The sequence below is a fragment of the Acanthaster planci genome, linkage group LG06 (genome assembly GCF_054643075.1).
Source record: "Acanthaster planci isolate LZ-2023a linkage group LG06, COTS_SCS, whole genome shotgun sequence".
NCBI classification, from domain to species: domain Eukaryota; kingdom Metazoa; phylum Echinodermata; class Asteroidea; order Valvatida; family Acanthasteridae; genus Acanthaster; species Acanthaster planci.
The window spans coordinates 9,551,963-9,571,201 of NC_141782.1; the positions used below are offsets into that span (position 1 = coordinate 9,551,963).

At 39.8% G+C, this 19,239-nt stretch overlaps 2 protein-coding genes across 9 annotated transcripts in view; both read right to left on the reverse strand.

The window, feature by feature from the left end:
* Positions 1 to 13,373, reverse strand: part of exoc2 (exocyst complex component 2) — a 21,553-nt gene extending 8,180 nt beyond the window's left edge. Inside the window, exons 1-17 of one of the 6 annotated variants that reach the window (XM_087137960.1) lie at positions 13,233 to 13,373; positions 11,504 to 11,689; positions 10,573 to 10,743; positions 9,804 to 9,939; positions 9,664 to 9,704; positions 9,054 to 9,123; positions 8,104 to 8,231; positions 7,741 to 7,794; positions 6,579 to 6,686; positions 5,110 to 5,241; positions 4,473 to 4,618; positions 4,139 to 4,220; positions 3,806 to 3,908; positions 3,063 to 3,175; positions 2,561 to 2,632; positions 1,196 to 1,237; positions 193 to 317 (exon numbers count right to left, since the gene is read on the reverse strand). In XM_087137960.1, coding sequence (XP_086994086.1) covers positions 193 to 317; positions 1,196 to 1,237; positions 2,561 to 2,632; positions 3,063 to 3,175; positions 3,806 to 3,908; positions 4,139 to 4,220; positions 4,473 to 4,618; positions 5,110 to 5,241; positions 6,579 to 6,686; positions 7,741 to 7,794; positions 8,104 to 8,231; positions 9,054 to 9,123; positions 9,664 to 9,704; positions 9,804 to 9,939; positions 10,573 to 10,743; positions 11,504 to 11,627 — 1,647 coding nt within the window. In that variant the 5' untranslated portion in view covers positions 11,628 to 11,689; positions 13,233 to 13,373. Of the gene's footprint in view, positions 1 to 192; positions 318 to 1,195; positions 1,238 to 2,560; positions 2,633 to 3,062; positions 3,176 to 3,805; positions 3,909 to 4,138; positions 4,221 to 4,472; positions 4,619 to 5,109; positions 5,242 to 6,578; positions 6,687 to 7,740; positions 7,795 to 8,103; positions 8,232 to 9,053; positions 9,124 to 9,663; positions 9,705 to 9,803; positions 9,940 to 10,572; positions 10,744 to 11,503; positions 11,690 to 13,225 lie in introns of all 6 variants that reach the window. The other 5 variants (XM_087137962.1, XM_022228289.2, XM_087137964.1 and 2 more) reach the window with 5 other exon arrangements.
* Positions 13,374 to 14,278: 905 nt separating this feature from the next.
* Positions 14,279 to 19,235, reverse strand: LOC110975716 (uncharacterized). Of its 3 annotated transcripts, none has more exons than XM_022228425.2 (4): positions 19,086 to 19,217; positions 18,176 to 18,273; positions 17,206 to 17,646; positions 14,279 to 16,759 (listed from the first exon to the last, which is right to left on the reverse strand). In XM_022228425.2, exons 2-4 carry the CDS (start codon positions 18,239 to 18,241, stop codon positions 16,652 to 16,654), a joined length of 615 nt encoding a protein of 204 aa, XP_022084117.2. In that variant the 5' UTR covers positions 18,242 to 18,273; positions 19,086 to 19,217; the 3' UTR covers positions 14,279 to 16,651. The 3 variants fall into 3 exon arrangements, with proteins under 3 accessions (XP_022084117.2, XP_086994236.1, XP_086994237.1); XM_087138110.1 differs by lacking the exon at positions 19,086 to 19,217 and adding an exon at positions 18,736 to 19,067; XM_087138111.1 differs by lacking the exon at positions 18,176 to 18,273 and having other exon boundaries at positions 19,086 to 19,235.
* Between the last annotated feature and the right edge of the window lie 4 nt (positions 19,236 to 19,239).

Here is a 19,239-nt window from a genome sequence, read left to right on the forward strand (position 1 = left end):
CTACGTATATCAGCTCACAACAAAACTTTGCTTCATGTCCTTAACCACAAAGGGAACGAAGGTGAATATACATTCAAATTTGTTGGACCACAGAGAGATTAACCAATAGACTACAATTTTTCTTTCTTCTTTTTACAATAGATATGCACCATAGGCATAAGTTCAGGTGAACTGGAAAGTTTCCAAGAGTACCTCTGCCACGATAGACGCAGAGAAGTAGGAGTGTCCCAACTTGCCCAGGTCTGGCAGGGTGAGCTGCAAGATATCCACCAGCTCCTCTAACAGAAGCACACGCTGTGGAGGGCTGTACTTCCCCTCTGAAATCAAATGGTTCAGCCCACACCAATTATCACAATCACCCTCAGCTTATACTGTTTGCCTTATTAGAAAAACTAGGGACACCAAGCAGAGGTACCCAAAATGCGAAGGATAGGGGAAGGATGAATACAGAGTGAAACATCTGGGGACAAGTCCAACACAGATAGTGGTATTGGTGCATGAAAGTGAGCTCAAAAATGGTCAGGTGAAATTGACTATTAATATTACCTTTTATTGGACAAACATATGTACCAAGGCTACATGAGAACACACTCCCTCAGTTTAAATGCTACAAACACAAAGATCCAGGGAAATGTCAAAAGGATTCCGCTTTTTACATTTTGCTTTCTTACATTCCATTACCTTTACGTGTCCTCCAGACTTATAGTCCGACCTCATCTGCTTTCAATTAACTACCCAAAGTGGTTGGAAAATGGCTGCTGTCCAATCAAGATTTCACACTCTGTGAAATTGCGTATTTTTCATTGGTGAGGGTGAGATGGGAAGGGATGTGCATATGGAGTCTTTAGGTGACAATTTTAAAATGTGCAGTGATTCTTTGGATGGTGTTTGAGCACTTCAACCTGATTGGGTTGGTTCTTTTTATATCCATCTTTCAAACCATGCAGTTATCCAAAGTTATTCCGTTCTGAGCAGCACCACTCAACATCTGCCACCCCCCCCCTTTGTCACTAAGTCCCCACAAATTCGTTTGTTTTTGAGATTTATTGGTAATTATGGTCATAAAATAACTCAAAGAAATCCAGTTGAAATAAGCAAGCCGTTTACAAACATTAATGAAAAACACACAAGAGTTTCTTTCAAAGGAAAATACAATGGCAAAACTTCAGCCACTCATATGAGATCCCATGCTCACCTGCAGAATCGCCAGCGTTGAATTTCATTTGATTGAAAGAGCCTAAATGTAAACAAAAACACAGCACAGAAAAATAACCAAGGAAAACGTAAAGAAGGAAAGCAAAGAGGGCATTCCAACTCAAGAGAAATGCAACCAATTAGACATGAGACGGGTGGAAAATTAGATTGTAACAAGAAGCAATGAAATGCAAGTTGCAGTTGCTGCATTCATGATCCAGGTCATTCTTGTTAATTTCTGAGATCATGTCTCAGTATTTTGAGTTGGGCTATCAGTTCTATGCATGCCAATACTGATGAGATATGTCCATGCTTTCATTTTATTGTTCATTTTATGTAATTGTAAAGTTTAATCCGGAGTTTTAAATAATAAATATTACCGATACATTGATTCTCCACACCAAGCCAGTGCTACTCCAAGCAAAGATATCAATTTAGGGTGTTACTTCAAATGACTTTTGTTTCACCGACTGTGGCTGGGTTAGAATTATGAAACTCAACTGAAAACACCACTTATTCTCATTAGACCAGGTTCAAAATGTAGCAGAATTGTTTCCATTTTCAAGATGCTGCATTTTTAAGGAAAACAAGAGAAGTTAATGGGCATATAGTGATGTGAACTAAAGTCATAATGTAACAAACACTTCACAAGTTGCTTTGTACTGTGGTATACATTTTTTTATGAAATCAGATGGTCAGACAGTCAATCTAAGCCATTAGAACATGCACTATGTCCACAAGCAAGGCAGTTTACCCTGATCTCCTATCTCAACATTCCAAAAGAAGACCAGTCTTTAAACAATTATGAACTGCATTAATAGCAACATGCTGATGTGTTAGCACTTCCATAGTGACATATCAGTATGCGTTTACCCTCCAATTATTCGTGATTCTGCTGCCTAGGAATGGTAGTGCGGTGTAAGCATCAAAACTTATAACCTTCTAGCTGAAAGGTTTTGATGCAACTCAGTGCGACAGCTTTCAGGCAGCGACGGAATGGCAGGTTTGAACAGGGCTAACAGTAGGAAAGTCAATACTTCAGCTTTCATGATCCCACTTTTTAAATTTCAGGTCAAGTCTGGAGATACGTGTACTTATTTCACATTCCCTGGTATTCATGCCCAGGCTGGTATCTAATCCATGGAGAACACCAAACATCTTTTGTTGCTGGGCTATGTTTAGCTTCACTTAACTGGAGGAGCCAGGGAAGGGGGGGACAAGTTCCTTAACTTTTTTGACCTATGACTTTAACCCCTAACCCTCAAGCAGGTGTGAAAAAATATCACAAATAGTTCATTGGGGACAGTTAGGGTTAGTGGGCACACATTTGTATTCGATGCTAGCATTCTCTGATTCAACCCTTTACCTGATCTATTTCTGGAGTGGTGCACCTTGGCCCGTAAAGTCACACTTGTGGGTTCTGGGTTGTTCTGCTGGTCTGCATACAAAAATGAACCAAGTTTATAAGTTGTTCAATATTTAATTTGAAATAAGAGCATGTTGAGTTGATACTGGTTTCAATATTGGTCAATGGTTGAGTATCCAGGACAGGATGATGGGTACAGTAATATTCTACCTGACTTCCCCAAACTTGGTTATTTACCTATAAAACTACATGTAGGTATACATCAAAATTAACCTGGCCTCAACTCTTGAACAAATCAATCCTCTCAAAGATTGTTTGGGCATAGCACCCTTAATCCTTCACAATATGATAATGAACAATACCAACGAGTTTCTTTGCTGGCAAATATTGCCGCTACTGACTTTTTGGTCAAGTATTTTAATGACAAAATGGACTCAGACTCATCCAGACTATTATAAATGGCTTGGGTACACAACCTTCAGACCAAAACTTGCTTGCATACCCAGTTGGAGATGGTCATCCTTGCATTTCTGCAGCAACTTGAGGAGCCACTGTTGCTGATTGACGATACACTCCCAGGCGGGGTCGCCAGGGGCCTCTAACTCCACCAAATATCTATAAAAACCACAAATCAATTACAACATGCATCACTCACCATCTATGCCCTCCTGGGCCCAAAAAGTAGTTACAAAAAGTGGGAGACACTAATCTAGGCGCAAGCTGGGTATGGTCATGAATAATACAAATGTGACGTAAACATGAATAATACAGCATATGGAAATCAAGCTATTAAATGGTGGGTGCATATGAAGTACAGATGGGCACAAATCAGGTCAGCCTACATTTGAGAAATACACAGTCGCATGTGGAACACCGATGGGCCCAAGTCAGGTAGGACTGCATGTACATATCCATGCCCTGATGATGCCAGGTACGACAAATACAGTATCGGCTAATGCAAAGTCTATTTTGTTTTATCTATGTTTACGTCATATCTTGTGTAATTCATGACCATACTCGGCTTGCACCCTAGTATTTTCCTGTTAAAGCAGCTTTCCTTTTACAAGATGTACTTTGAATCGGACAGATGTGAATTTTAATATAAACTGGTTTTGCCCTTAGACCACTAACACTGTGACATCAAGACCTTGTGAAAAAATTTTCACAAGCAACTATTCTTAAGCATGAGTAATCAATATGAAGAATGAACAGGTAGAGCCATCTGGAGTGGATCAGACTTCTTACCTGATGAGTTTCTTTTGATCATCCAGGGTTGAAGGTAACTCCATCAGTTTCTCCTTGAGTTGAACTCTCAGGTCCACGATGCGTTTCTCCACTTCTTCATACACTGATGAAACCAAGAGCAGCTCTCAGAGCAATGTCTTCAACTTCAAAGCCTATGTCACAGCCCGGTCAAGCCAAATCTCAAACAGTTGCATGCATAAATACTGCATTTCATACATGAAAAGCACCTGTTTTTGTAGAAAATGCTCAGATAAATGGCTCTCGGAACAAACCTCATATATACAGAGAGATCCCTCAAACTGTGCCAATATATATTAGGTGTCGAGACCATACCTTTCTTGAAGACAGAGACCTCTGTATCTGCAAACAACTGCCGTGCTCTCTCGTAGTCATTGATAACAACCTCGTAATCTCCCTGCGGAAAAAAAAAGCCGAACATTTGAAACAGAGAAAAGAAAAATAACCAACAAAGCAACAAGGCCAAAGTAAAAAATGAGCCAGCCAAACTATCACCTTGAATCACTTTACTCAATGCCCCAGTCTAAGAAAAGGACTTCATGATGTGACAAAGCGAATGGCTGACGAAGACAACATTTTACACGGTAAACAGAAAGGTTCCCCAGGGAAAATAAAGAGCGTCTGGGGTGTTGTTAGAGTTTAAACAAACCTTCTTGATGTTGCGCTCAATTGTGATGGGCAGGTGGAAGAGGAACTTGAACCGGTTCAGCACGTTGAGGGCGTTGCGCGTGGAATCTGCACGATCCTTGCGGTGGAGAACGCTCTTAAAAATTCGCTGCGCGTTCTCGTTGCATTCTAGATGGGAGAAAGACGACAAGGATAAGTTTGTGAAACCGTGCCCTTTGTGTCCCACACGTAATGCCATGCTTTGTTCAATTAGACAATCATCATCTGTCCCTTTGTACGGTTGAATTTAATAGCATGTCAACTTTGCAACTTGTACACACTCTATCAGATGAAGAGGCATATAACACATGCAGCTGAACGCAAGAAAACAGACATCCGACAGAAATAACTTGAACTTTTAGGGGACCACACTTTTCTTAGTGTGCAAAGACACAGGAATTTTCTTAAAGAGGCGAACTGTGTGACTATTCTGAGATGAATATTGTTGAAAGGGATACAAATAAAGAAGTTTTGTAAAAAGTCTACATTACTGTATTTTAAGAACTTGCATTGTTAGAAAGAGGAGATTAATAATACTGGATTCTTGCAGTCTGATTTTAACCATTTTTTTTTAGCTTCTGCAGTCATAGAGTATTTCTGCAGCTACATTGTGAACTTACGTATGAGAGACTCCTCAAGCTTCTCCAAGGTGTAACCTCTCGTTGTCCCCTCTTCTTCCTCCTCGTCTTCCTCGGAAAGATCAGGTAGGGGCACCCCAAGAGGTTCATGCCTCACGAGGCTGTCATGAATGGCTGGAGGAGTAGAAGTGCATGGTTCACGAAGGATGGTGAAATTAGGAATGGGGATTCATTGCTCTTGAGGCTGTTTGAAATGAGGTATGGTGTTTGACATTCATAATGCCCTGGGTACATCTCAAATGAGGCATGAGGCTTTGTAGCAAAGTCCTGCATTTAGGGTTCCACGGTGTATAGACATGATATGTAAATGTAGGACATGTAACTGACTGTATTGAGGGGTGGCTGAACAGAGATCCACTGTTTACAGTCTGGATGTCTGTGCCTCAAAAGTGTGAGGTCCCTTGTAACGTACAGGACCTCGTGAGTCAAAGATCAAGGGGGGTTTTTCGATACTCATGTCACCATTTCCGTCTTTGCCTGATTTTTAGCCCATAGTCCGACAGTGCCATTAGAACATCAGCCAACATGCAATAAAGCCAAATTTTGAACTATTTCAATTACTTTGAACAGTGTAGGACTTCATTTGGGATCAATTTCAGAGGTGAAGCCTGACATGGAAACAAAGGAGAATACTGGAAAACTGTTTACAGCCACAAAGGCAAAGGAGAAGTTGCAGAGGTGATGTGCTATTATGTTCAAGTGTGTAGAAATTGGTGGTCTTGTTGGAATACATGTAATCATGATCAAGGCGATTCACATTGGTGCAAAAATTCAGGAAAAAAAGAGCAAGAAAGCATTATCATGACTCATGACACCCTACAAACAAAGCCTGGAATGAAATGTACACAAACGTTTTTCAGATAAATGGAAAAGGGTTAAGTGCAGTTCCCTTGGACGATATTCCCATTGCCATGCACACATTTTATACATATGCATGATTTCAGAACGGTCGGATACAATAGTGCTAGGTCCTTCGTTTCACATACAAAAGCAAATTGATCTATATACTTATGTCCATCATTTTCAAGACATCCAAGCTGTAACAATGACATCAGTAGCAAGCCTGGCCTCCTCCGTGGTCCACATGGAGATGAGATGTTACAAAATTTGTTACAAATTGTTGAGTTGAAGCAAGGAATGTTTGAAAATAATTAAGGTAACTACCCTGTCAGGAACTTTCAAATCTTGCAAATACTTTTCAGTGGTCTGTTTTAAGATGGAAATAGGTGTTTGTATGTGTAACTATGATTCATGGCCCTGATGAGCTTTATTTTCAAAGTGATAATCATGACCAACACTCTGCCTCAAATATGAGCTTAAAACAGCTGAAAGACTGACAAGCAATCACTGAGAATGTTAAGTGACTCATGTAAAGGGTAAAAGTGCCTGGTGAAGCTGCAGATCATGGCTCGTGGTGTGAGTGTGTTAACATGCCACATTCTCAGTCCTACCCTTCGAATCATCAGGGGTTTGTAAGGTATTGATCCAGACCTCGGTATTAGAGCGTGGTTTCCAGCTACGTAAGCGACGCTCACGACTGGGAAGACTGTTAGCAAAGCCTGTAGAGGTTGGACACAAGGTGTCAGCGGTGGAAGGTTGGGGGTTAGTAGTGCACACCAGTAGGTAACAGGCAACAGTCACAGGAAGAGTGTTAGTACCTGATTCATGCTGTGGTCCTCGGGTGTCAAGGTACCTTAATAGTGACAGTGTTCAGAACGGGCATCTCTGGCCTTGGCTAAGGTTCTTCACTGTGATATACTTAAGCCGTAGCCATAAGATGCCCACTTTGAACACAGCCTTCCTTGGTAGTCTTACAAATTGTGTGCAGGAACTACAGATAGCACTGTGTGGCCTGCTCATGACCGTCAGTAAAGGGTGTCTTGTGCATATGTAAAGGTCACATTTCTGTATGGCGTGCAGTGTTGATGACTAAATTTTGTCTGAATGTGCAAACAGTAATGGTGCTCGGGTGTAAATCAGCAGCAGCATTGGATTTTTACTGGAATTCGGGTTCTGGATATCCCAGGCATGGTCACGTACCTTCAACCCCCAAGCAATCTGCATTACAAGCAGGCCCCTCAAAGGTTAACATGAGAAATGCTAGGCTGACAGCCAAAAGGTCAGACAAAAATTAGCCAAGCTTCACTTCTATTGCCATACATGCTTATACTGACAGAGCAGAAGTGCTGTGTTGCCCCAAGGCCCATTGGTGAGAGGTAAACAGTGCCCTCTGTCGGTCATGCACAGAATTTGTGATAAATTGATGGAGATTAAAAATGGGGATCATCGTACATGTGAATGCTGATACAAAGGAGATTTCACTTCTTCCTAACTCTGCTCATCTGGAGCTATATCCGTATTACGTGGCTACCACTGGGAATAACACGCTGTCTACGTATGCCACTTGCCTCTAGGCTACAGCTAAGGGACATGTGTGTTACTGCCGGTCACAGCCATGTATTTTGCACATAGCTCCAACCTCATAGGAAGTACTCTTTTACAGCCACAGGAGTTCCATTATACATTTTGACTACTCCCGCATTCACATGAACTTTGAACCAGCTGGAAGAAAAGTGCTCATTGAGGTTTTCAGCCTATAGAAGGACCAGATACCAGGGATATCAGGGATGTGAAAAAGCAACCGTGCCCAGCCATCACTACGAACACCTGATCAGTAATAAAATAAAATGACACAAAGCAGATGTCAAAGCTCATATCATAATTCCTATATCATGGAAATTTCACAAAAAGAAATCACCGTGCAAGAAAGATTGTTAATTGTTACACTGGCGACTCGGCATGCATCAGAAAATATCAATGAGGAAAACATGCATGTTAGTCTCAATGTGCAACCACTAGGATATGTTACAGTTTTGTCCTCCATGAACAAAGCTGACATTTCCCATTTTCTCATGGTTACTATTTCAATTCTTTTTTCTTTTAATTTGTGGAGAAGCCTGTTCAACTGTTTTGTACCTGCTAATATATCCTGGCAGTTCATGAAAGTTCCCAGGTTAGACTTGATGAATGTCTGTGGCCCCTCTGTCTTAAGACTGGACGACTGTTTCTGGACATGGCTCAGACCTCTCTTGAGGTCATCAAAACTGAAGAGAATTGAAACATGAAACAGTTGAGGGGTATCAGGAAGGTAACAGGTAGTGGGGCAGTCAATAAAGTTTGGCAGCCTCCATGAGGTTGGGCTGCAGGTGGCAATGGCTGTGCGACCCGTCAAGTAAGAGGCTTATATCTGCTGTCATTTCCCATATGTGCACTGCTGTCACCCTCATCTAAGATGTTCAGATGCGGCCACTAAGTTGACATCACAAATACTCGGCTGAGTTCAAACAGCTGTGCAAGCAATCTATACAAATCCAACATGCTACTGGACTCCTCAATGCCCTGCTCACGTCTCCCATCTGCAGTTAGACATTTTTTGTAACGAATTTGATCTGCACACATTATCCAATAGAAGACATGTTCACACCCAAGTATCTACTATACCCGTATGTACTTCTTTTGTTGAGTGTCCTCAGTATACATTTAACCCACTTGAGACGCAAGGGGCTATGACAAAGACTGCTGAAAACAGGAAAACTACAGAGTAAAGCAAGACAACACAAAGATGAAAACTTACAGACACTGTGAGAGATCAGTTCATAGTTTATGCACATAGGAATGCAAAATGAATTTGACATTACAAATACATGTATCAAAAGTTGAAAAGACATGAAATGAGTGCCACAATGTTGAACATTTGCATTCATGTTGCATAATAAGCCAAAAACCAGTTACTAGAACCTCTCCTGCAAACTAGAATTTCAAGTTTCCCCCTGTAAATTAACCATTGGTACAATGCAGGGAAGACAGTTGCAACTACATGTACGTACAAACACACTCACACACACTACTTGAGCAGAAAAACTTACCTGGTGGAGCTGTGGTTTTCAATCAAAAACCACACTGGTTCAAAGTTTTTGTGGGCAAGATTGCTGCTCCCTGTCAGAGGAACAAAAAAAAAAAACCTGGTTCTTTTGCTCTTGTACCACATGTTATATTGAGTTTTAAACGACATGTTTGGTTTTTCCTTCCAGTATGTAAGAATGCAGCAGGCTGCAACTCTCCATGATCAACTGCAAACGGTATACATCGGGTCACATAGATTTGTGCACAGCAAATACGGCAGATCAATAAGTCGGTTTGGGTATTCCATCAGCGCATGGCCAATATGAAGCGTGTCCAAGGTCATTCGGATGCTCGTGCGAGGTCTGCTCAATCAACTCAGCCCTTCGGAGACTCGCACCCTTGCTGCTCCCAAATGACCTTGCTTTTTGGAAATACCAAACCGGCTCATTTATGTGGTATTGCTCAGGGACCGCATTTTAAAAAAATGACGGGTTAAATAAGAAGAGTGTAAGTAAAGATCATTTGAGTGTACTTGGAGACTATCTAGCTGTTTAGGGAAAATCCAGAGGCCTCTCACACTTTGTCAGCTTCTGTTCCTCATTGAGATTTTGACTGACTCATCTCAATACTCACCCATTGGGAACATGGAGTTGAGTTCTTCATCCGACAGCACCCTGATGAGAACAAAAAACCCCAAATTTAATTTCAATAGTTTAGAGGAGCACCTACTACTGTTTTTTTCAATACAAATAAGAGTCCTGGCTGTAACTTACGACGTGCTCTCTACAGCCAATCCCAAGGGATCTTCACGACCACCCTGCAAGGGGGACGAGGATCGGTGAATGGTGGTCAGGTGACGCTCAAAGATGGAGGACTCGTCCATCCAGATCGGACATGGCTGTAAAGCAGCTGAACACCAAAATTAACAAAAATAGTGCAGTTAGAGGAAGGAGTTACACCTTAAGGCATCACTTAAATTCCCCTAGCCATCAGAAAGCAAAACATGTCATAAAAAGTCAAATTTAGCAGGAAAAAAATTGAAGCGCTACCCATTTTCATAGGGTTTGTGCACATAGAGCTAAGTGATGTCATTCCCAGTTAGCTAAGTAAACTGTTTAACCATGTGATGTGTGAGAGTTTCACTCAGTCTAAACTTAAATTGTTGGGGGGGACCAGTGAAGACATCAAAGCTCTCCAAAAAATTGCTTAAAAGTTTTTTAAACAGGCAGTTTTTACTGAATACAAATTCATACACTCTCACTTGTTCAGACAAAAAATCTGGTGAATAAATCTTTGTTTATGGTCTCGGATAGTGCCACAGGGTATCAGTTTCAACCAATCGGCTTCGAGTGGACTGGCAGTTTTTAACTTTTGCTGGGAAGGAACAGCCAGATGTTTCAATCCTAGACAAAAATCCTAGATTTAAAAGCACAAAAAAATGCGGCAGTTTTGTCTGGCTGTACAATTCCTGAGCAATGGAGGATACGACAAAGGGAGTGTGGGTTAATCACTAACAACAATACGCCAAAACCAGTGGCTTACTTGGCAAGAACTGCACCCCACGGAACTTGACCGTACACGTTCCCTCACCACCGGACTTGGTGGTGACGACGACATCGCCCATTCCCTTGCAGTTGGTAGTGCGACATATGATCTTGCTTGGGGAGATCCATTCAGCCAGTAGGACACAGTTCACTCCACAGATGGTTAAGCCTGAGAGTTACCATGGAAATGAATCAGATTAATAGCTTTGTTGCAAGGAAAATATTAAATTCTGAACAGTAAATCCAAGCGACTTTGTAACATTAACAATATGTAAGTCCTGTAATGCAAAGTCTCTTTCTCTCAATTTCAGATTTGCATATATTTTTTTAGCACTCAATGATAACTAGAGTATGTAAAAATGATAAAGTTTCTTAACACTGATCTGTTTGTTCAAATATTAAGAGCATTGTTTCTTGGAAGTTTTCTCAGTTCTGAGCTATCTGGCGTCTGGGAAGTTGTGATCATTTCAGCAATAATGCAAATATTATGGGGAAAATTCAAGCACATACAGTGAAATATCAACACTTGGAACAACAATTTCTGATAATGCACTCTTGGGCATGATCTAACACGATACTATGCCTTCATACACCATAAATGAAGAAGCTATAGAGGGGATTTTCCGTCACATGATTTTTGATGGTCAGTATTTAATTTACAGATGTGCACACAAACGCAAGCACCTTTGAAGTCTCTTAACATTATAAGGTACATGAAATTGTCAAGAGAAATACACATGCTTTCATGGACATCGTACACTTCCTGAAATGCCTCTGCCCATCAGGCTACGTCATGTCAAAAACCTTCTTACAAGTTATACCACATACCAGCATACATATACACACAGTATATTGTGCTGCTCAAAGCCTCTCCGCTTTGAAGTTGGATGCACCACAAGTTTCTGATCCAAAACCAGGCTCAAACTTACCGTACAAGTCTTTGGCATTGATCCCGAGGTTCTCGCCCCTGATGATGACCTTGGTTCCTGGGGGACCCTCCTTGGGTGACAACCCCGTCACCTTGGGAGGTTCTCTGCCTTTCTTCTGGTTCATCTTACATCAGTTTGCTCCTTAGTTTAGGTGATGGTATATGAGATGGATAAAAAGTGACAGACCTAGACCAGAAACAAACCATCAGAAATTATTTACAAATTTTATTAGGCAAGTTAACCAGCCTCACAAAGGAGTCAGGCCTGGCTGAAATTCTTGGGGAGGAATTCCATATATAGACATCAATCATTTTTCCCAGCAGTCATACATGTATTGACAGCCATCAGAAAATGATAGCACATCCAGTGAAGCAGTGTTGTAACGAGTCACTAAATTTGATGACTCGAGTTAAGTCAAGTCAGTTTAACATAGTGACTTGAGTCAATTTATTAGGTCATCAAGTCAAGTCTAGTCAGGTACCAAGCTCGAGTCAATTCAAGTCACAAATTTTTGAATAAAATACAATAAAAACACAACTTCATGTAAGTCATTTTTGGGCATTTTTATTTGCATTTAGATATACTGAAAATAAATCAGGGTGACGGGTATCTAACCAACTAAAATTTTGCTTTTAATTTTTTTCAGACTCGAGTCTTATAAGCTTGTACTTGAGTCGAGTCTCCATGAGAAATTCAAGTTGAGTCAAGTCATTTGGTCAGAGACTCGAATCGAGTGATTTACCCGTCAGCTAGGACTCGAGTCAAGTTGCCAAAAATTGTGGCTTGAGTCAGACTTGTGTCATTACAACTCTGCTATTAAGTCAAATTGATTTAGGAGCCTAGCAGGGGAAAATGCTGTTACGAAGTTCTAAGCCTAAGCCATTCAATGTTAAGCCATCCTTGGAAATGAGATCTAAACACATGTAGGTCTAAGCCCACTTAGAAAATACTTTGGAGTTTTCAGCCCAGTCTCATAGGATTTGTGCACAGGGTGTCAAGTGATGTCCAGGAATGGAACTCTTTCCACGTTGAGTAAAAGCGTGTTTTATTCCTCCACGGTGCAAGTGATAAATCATTCACTTCACTTCATTCTATTTCCATATAATATAAGATATTAAAGATGTTACATATTTTAGTTGATGGGTGGAGACCCGGTACCCCAAGAAGCATTGCTCATCACCTTATTTCAATTGAGACTTCATCAGTCTTTTTTTTACATTATTTTGATGTTTCCATGGGAAATGGAAATAGAACTTAGCCCTTTTCTTTTCTATTGGAAATAGAAAGTGGAAATCATAATATAATCCAGGTATTTTAGCTAGGTTGTGTAGGCCTACATGATTTAGAAAAGCGTGACAAGTCATCAAGTGTGCAACTTCAACTTCAATGTTCAACATGTTCAAGGCCACAGGGGGTAGGCCTACTGACCGTATCTTCACGACCATGAACAAAATGGTGTCAGATGCATTCAACAGCTAAGAAAAAATAAAAGCTAGATCGACAAGCAGTTGCATATTCCATTCCAGGCGTCAGAGTAGTATGACAGTGAGTGCGAGGAATGAGGAAGAGGCATCACAAATATCGCAACTGGTCAATGGACACAACCACCACCACGCAGAAGTTTGTGTCTGGAAAACTGTCGCTGTATTCATGCATAATCCTCAGAAAAACAACATGCTTCTTCTTTAAAATGAAACATAGGTAATCAGATGGTAAAATTACTCCATACCAACAGCAAAGTGCTTCAAAAGCAAATACTTTTGGAGAAACATCTGCCGTCGATCTTCTGCAACAACGCGCATGCAGTCTTGCAGCGCAAGGTCCCGCATATATTCACTGCTTGGAATTATGGCCTTGTTCAACTTAACTGGCCATTGAGATTTTTAACCATGTTCCGCGTCTCTGTACCCTTGGGCGCAAGCTGAACTTTCTCTCCCCACAAGAGGCGTTTATTATCTCCAATGTCCAAGCCCCATTCTCCTCAAAATGCACAGAAAGTTGATAAAAATTAATCTTAAACGAAGTCATGTTTTACTCGAAAAATCTGCAACTATTTTACTGGATAAAACTTGTTGTGGGCGCGTATTAAAAAATAGTTTTTAATTTTCGTATAGGTACGGGTGCACGTACACAACTTTTTTTCTTAGAGGCGGGGCTCTTACATTACGGGGCCGCGCGCCTGGCAGGGAAGGACTGGTAAAGTACAGGCATAGTGCAAAATTGTTGGATATTTAAAAAAAATATCCCATAACTGACAGAAACATATGATGCAAGATATGGGGCGGAGAGAACCCCCCCCCGCCTTTGTGTTGGTCATTGTTTGATCGGAATTCTTTACAGACTTCTGGGGGGATGTGTTAGGTAACAACAGTCTAGAGTGTGTATAGGGCTTGGACATGTGCACGGTATCGACAGGAACAAAAACTGAGAAATAAAGACAACAGATAAAAATATGCTCTACCCTGGAAACTCACACATTAGCGGTCAGATTCACTCTGTCTTTATATCACTCTTCTAGTTGCATTTTACACCATACATTATCAACAATGATTTCAATCAATTTGGAAGTGTCCTTTTCTGTTGGATGCCGCTTTTTGGTGCTTTCCCAAATGTTTCACTTGCCATAACAAAAATGAAGACATGTATGACAAACAGAATGATATTCACATCTTGCCCTTTGTTTTCTTTCCAGTTTTACAATCTTGTCCTCTGATGAATGACAACTTGCTGCCATTGAGAAACATTTTCAAATAACTTGGACATGGACACAAAGTCTGATTTAAAAATAGATTTATTTACAAACAAACATCTAAATTTTGATATTCATTACCAACATTCAGTCCAAATAGGGTTTGTCACTGTAAAATGACATCTGTTACATTTGTTAGCCTCCTCTTTATAGAATTTCGAATGGAACTTGAAATATGGAATGAGAAAATTCCACTTTTTACCCAAGTTTCTGAAAGCAAACCGACATATGATGACACACTGCATGCATATACACTGCTGTCAAAATGTTATTGTGGAAGTAGGCAAGCCCCCCCCCCACGGTAAAAGTTTATGGCCAATCAGAGACTGCCTTTCTGAGTAGAACTTAAGTCAACCTTTCAGCAACTGCCAACCATGGAAGTTTTACTGCTGCCATGTTTGTTTTTTCAGCGCATGTTGCAAGCATACATAAGTTCAAGGCTGCATAGTCATCAGGGATTTTTACCTCATGTTTCACTCAAAAATCTAAACCCATCCTCTTTAGAAAAAATTAATCCACAAACTTAATCCTGAACAGTACCCAGTTGTTAACAGATGCCTATGTATTTATATCTGCTACATGTACTTACAGCAGTACATTGTAAAGCAAAACATCAGAAAAGAAACACAAATTAATAACAAACTCTTCTTTTTCTTTACAAAAATTCTTCGTTTTGGTCTGAGGTGTTTTAAAAACGTGGCCTGTCACCACAAAATGAGCTGAAAGATAGAATTTTCAAAAACTGAGTTATTGGTATTTTTGAATTAAGCAGAAAAAAAGCTTTCTTGGGGTGTGTGCATAGAGCACTTAGGGATTAAGTATAAGGTGACAATGTAACATTAATCTGACAGCTTTGCGTCTTTGTTCTCGACATTGTTTCAACATTTCTGACTAGGCACAAATAATACTATCATCAAATTGCTAAGAAAATGACATTTTTAAATATATGATCCTGCAAACTATTTGGAATTAAACAGGACAGGTTACCCTTTCCAAATATTACTAAACCTCAAAATTGACTTCCACTTCAATATGACTCTGAACCCTCAAAGTAGAAAAGAGTGGGATGCTACTTTATTCTCATTTTGTTGTGACAGGTCACAAATATTTGAAACCTTTGCCCATGCAAATCTGTTGTCTCCTTGGCTGATTGATTTCATGACCATTAGACAAAATGGTATGAATCAAACTTTGTTAAAACCTTAATTAACACATATAATTTGCAAATCTTATTGCTGATTTTTGTACAGAAAACAGTTTTACAACTCTCAGTCGATAACTTATATTCCTGAATTTGTGTTGTCAGACGAAAGACAACTTACAAAAGCTGTAACTTACCTTTTATAATCTCAATTGTTTAAAGATGTGCACTGAAATGCTTCCCTTTTGATACTTTAAACAACTTTGACAAATCTTCACTACTAGTTGACATAATTACAAGGGAAAGCCCCTAGATTGGGCTTGCTAAAACCCCTCGTACATTCACAACTGCCAAAAACCAACCACACACAATATTTATCTTGGTTTCTTGCAAAGTGGAAGACTTTGGAATTTTCAAATGGGCAAAAGGTTATACTTAAAAATTCTGGTACTTCTTGTATTACATGTACCTTTTTCCACATCTCTATTAAATTAAGAATTATTCAAAACATTTCAGAGGAGGATGTATTCTATGTGCAAGACTTACGAGCTGTTTGCTGAAAACAGTGTAAATTTTTAAAATGTATAAGAAAGAGATGAAAATATATTTTGAAAACTACATGTAAATATTCAATCTTCGAAATGCTTCATTCCATTGAGCTTTGAGGAGAAAAGTATGAGCTTTGAGGAGAAAAGTATGAGCTTTGAGGAGAAAAGTATGAGCTTTCAGGAGAAAAGTATGAGCATGGAGAAAGTATTTGAAAAAGCACTAGGCCAAGTACTTTCCTGATACTTTTGTTCTAGAAATGTTTTTAAAATCTGTGGTAGTCTTAAGTCGTCAATTTATTCTATGATCTTAACTCTATGTGCTTAATCATGATGCCCATGATCTGCAGCTTTGTTCACATCTCACCAGTTCAACATTTGGCAGTAAATGAGAAGTCAAAAGCACTCAACTCACACACTGTATGGAGGTGCACACTGACTTTTTGAAGTTGTAAACCCTTTAAGTTTCATGATTAAACAGATTTCCGGCGATATATGCATGAAATGTAATCAATTTAAAAAAAGTAAGTCTATCCTTGTATAAAAAAGAATATTGTTGGGGCAAATTCAACTCTATTCGCTACTTGCAAAATACAGCTACTAGTGTTGCCCAACATTGAACTCGGAGTCAAATATAGGTAATGCACAAAACAAAACTTCCTGATGGAACCGATTTTCAATTTAAAACAAGAGAATTCTGAGAAAGCTGTTCATTATGGCGTCATGTAAATGAGCAGAATGATTGTTGTAATAAATGCAATGCACAAGAATGCAAGAAAAGGTGAGGATGTAGGATCATTGCCATTCTCGATGTCACTGTTCTGGGAAAGGAAAAACAAAAATAAAAACTTCAGCTGATTTTTTTTAGTCATAAATGAGTTTTTGGCATAAAATCAAACAATTACTCGATCTCAACTATGGTTAATTCATTTTAAAATTATTTAGGAGTTCTTTACTTGGATACAGTTGGTTAAAAAATGTCACGGGGTATAAAGTACTATGGAATTGTAAAACTGCATCTAAATTCTAAAAATATTCATAATCATTCAATTCAAACCTATAATGAGGGGGGAAATAGCCAAATATAACAAGTGCATATTTTGCTACATGTAGGTGAGTCCTCACTGATTGAAAAATCTGTAGAATTTTGTTAGTTGAGGAGAGAATAAACATAGCCCATTTAGAATTGGTCTTTGCATCTACAGACTTTTTTCCTGATGGTACAGTCTGAATCTACATGTAAGCTGAAGGCTATAATGCTGCTTACTTCTTCCTGTGTTGATTCTGTAGTCTCTTGCATGAACTGAGCATCTCCCATCATTCCAGGTGAGGCATCTGTCCTAACTCTTCTCCTCAAGGCTGATCTTCTTAAGGACATGTCAACCTCTCTGTCTCCTCTATCCTCAACAGTCACCTGTCCATCAACATCGTTCATGCCAACTCTGTCTCCGTCAGCTGAGCTCATGTCACCCACAGACTGCTTCACACCCAGCTGAGTGTATTTTACAGCCTTCTGCTGTGACTGGGATGATGCTTTCTGCAGTGCCTTCTGTGACACCTCCTTGGCTCTGAACTGTTCCAGCAATTCCTGGCATCCCTTGAGATGGCTTAAGGGTTCCCAAGTATCATCTTTGGGGCCGTATGTCTTCCAGCGCACTTTGTAGAGAGTCCTTCCCCGCACTTTTTTTGTAGCCAGAATCTGCTCCACCTTTAAAGGAATGGGAAAATTAGTGGTGTCCGTATATGGGACTCTTTCCCCAGGTTTTTCTTGCAATAAAAACAAAAAGGTGGCCTCTCTCATTTAAAGATGGTATGTTTGGACAGAGTTCCATACACAGATATCACTCAACACCCCATGCACAAACTGCTGTATGTGAGACTGGTCTGAAAAATTCTAAATAAATACTTCAACACTTTCCTTGTCAAATTTGACAATATACCACTTTAAAAAGGGAAAAGGTGTCATCACATAGGCCTATTACATGTAATTATTACAGGTTTTGAACGTGCATTCAGATACATGTAAGACAGTAAGAGGCAGAGAAAAATAGCAAAAATTAAGTGCACATTTAAAAGAAAACTTCAGCTGACAAAAAAAGGGAAAGGGCCTGTTTTATTTCTTTACTAGGCCTCTTAGGCCTGTAAAAGGTATTTTCAAATATAACATTTATTACATTTGATGATTTGATTTTTCTTTCATGTTTAATGGCATAAAACTTGATCAATTATTTCCCTACCCTTTCTGCCCATGTCTTGTCAGGGTTTGGTGTCATGAACTGACTGACCATTGCCAAGAGAGTCATTCGATTTCTATGCAGCCTTGGGCATGTTGGGCCTATCCGGCAAATTAAAAACACAAAGGCTGTTGTTACATCAGCCATAACACATTTCCCATTTTCTATCATTACGGCACTGCAACTGGGCAAGCACGCCAACTTAAGCACAGATTTGGACTTTATTTCCCTTTAAAAAACCTCCAAAGCCTCCGATGAGAAAAGACAAAAAGATTCTTGCTTAGGCCTATACAATTAGAAACCAACATTAAAAAAACGATTATAGTATAAAACATGAAATTTTGGCGAAAAAAATAAAACAGTCCAAGTGCGGATTTGAACTGCCACAAGCATTCAGCGATCCAGGTAATTTAAAATATACAAACCGTCGTGATGATCAGCTACGTCATCACACTTGCAAAGTTCAGTGCCGTAATGATAGAAAATGAGAAATGCGTTACCACTGCCGTAACGATAGCCACTTTGAATTAAAAAACACACAACTTGGTCATAAAGGTTTTTACCAGCACTGCCTAGCTGAAATAGTAAACCAAAACCAACTTCCCAAATGCTGATCAATTTCACTTCTTTCCAAGCTAAACTGATTTATTTTCAATGAAAATCCTAGGTGAGGTAGAATCTTTGTTTCTTTGTGGTTGCTTGGTGGCGAGTACGGTGTGACCGGGTACCAACTCAAGTACATTATTATAGTGCCTAGCCTAGGTACGGTCCTAGCTTCCGGCTTCCCCAGGTGCCAGCGTCAATTTGTCCATGTTGGCAAAAAAACCGCAAGAACCTCAATAAGTAGCAAACTATTTCCAAACGAGTAACATGATCGTGACCAACAGATAAATTAAATACATCGGAGACAAACCTCAAAGACGTTTCTCATTTTCTCCTAGTCTCTCTGATTAACCACTAACCGGAACCGGTTTCTTTACTATCAAGGTTGCAAGAACGGTTTTAACGCGCGAACTTTTTAACCAACATTGGTAATCGGCCCTCTGAATGCATCGACAACTCTGCAG

Excerpts from the sequence above, each read along its gene's own strand:
- LOC110975716 (XM_022228425.2), bottom strand. The coding sequence starts at position 18,241 with ATGACTCTCTTGGCAATGGTCAGTCAGTTCATGACACCAAACCCTGAC. Across the intron at positions 17,647-18,175 it reads ACAAGACATGGGCAGAAAGG|GTGGAGCAGATTCTGGCTAC; the intron begins GTAGGGAAATAA and ends ATTCCTTTAAAG. Across the intron at positions 16,760-17,205 it reads CAGAATCAACACAGGAAGAA|AACAGTGACATCGAGAATGG; the intron begins GTAAGCAGCATT and ends TTCCTTTCCCAG.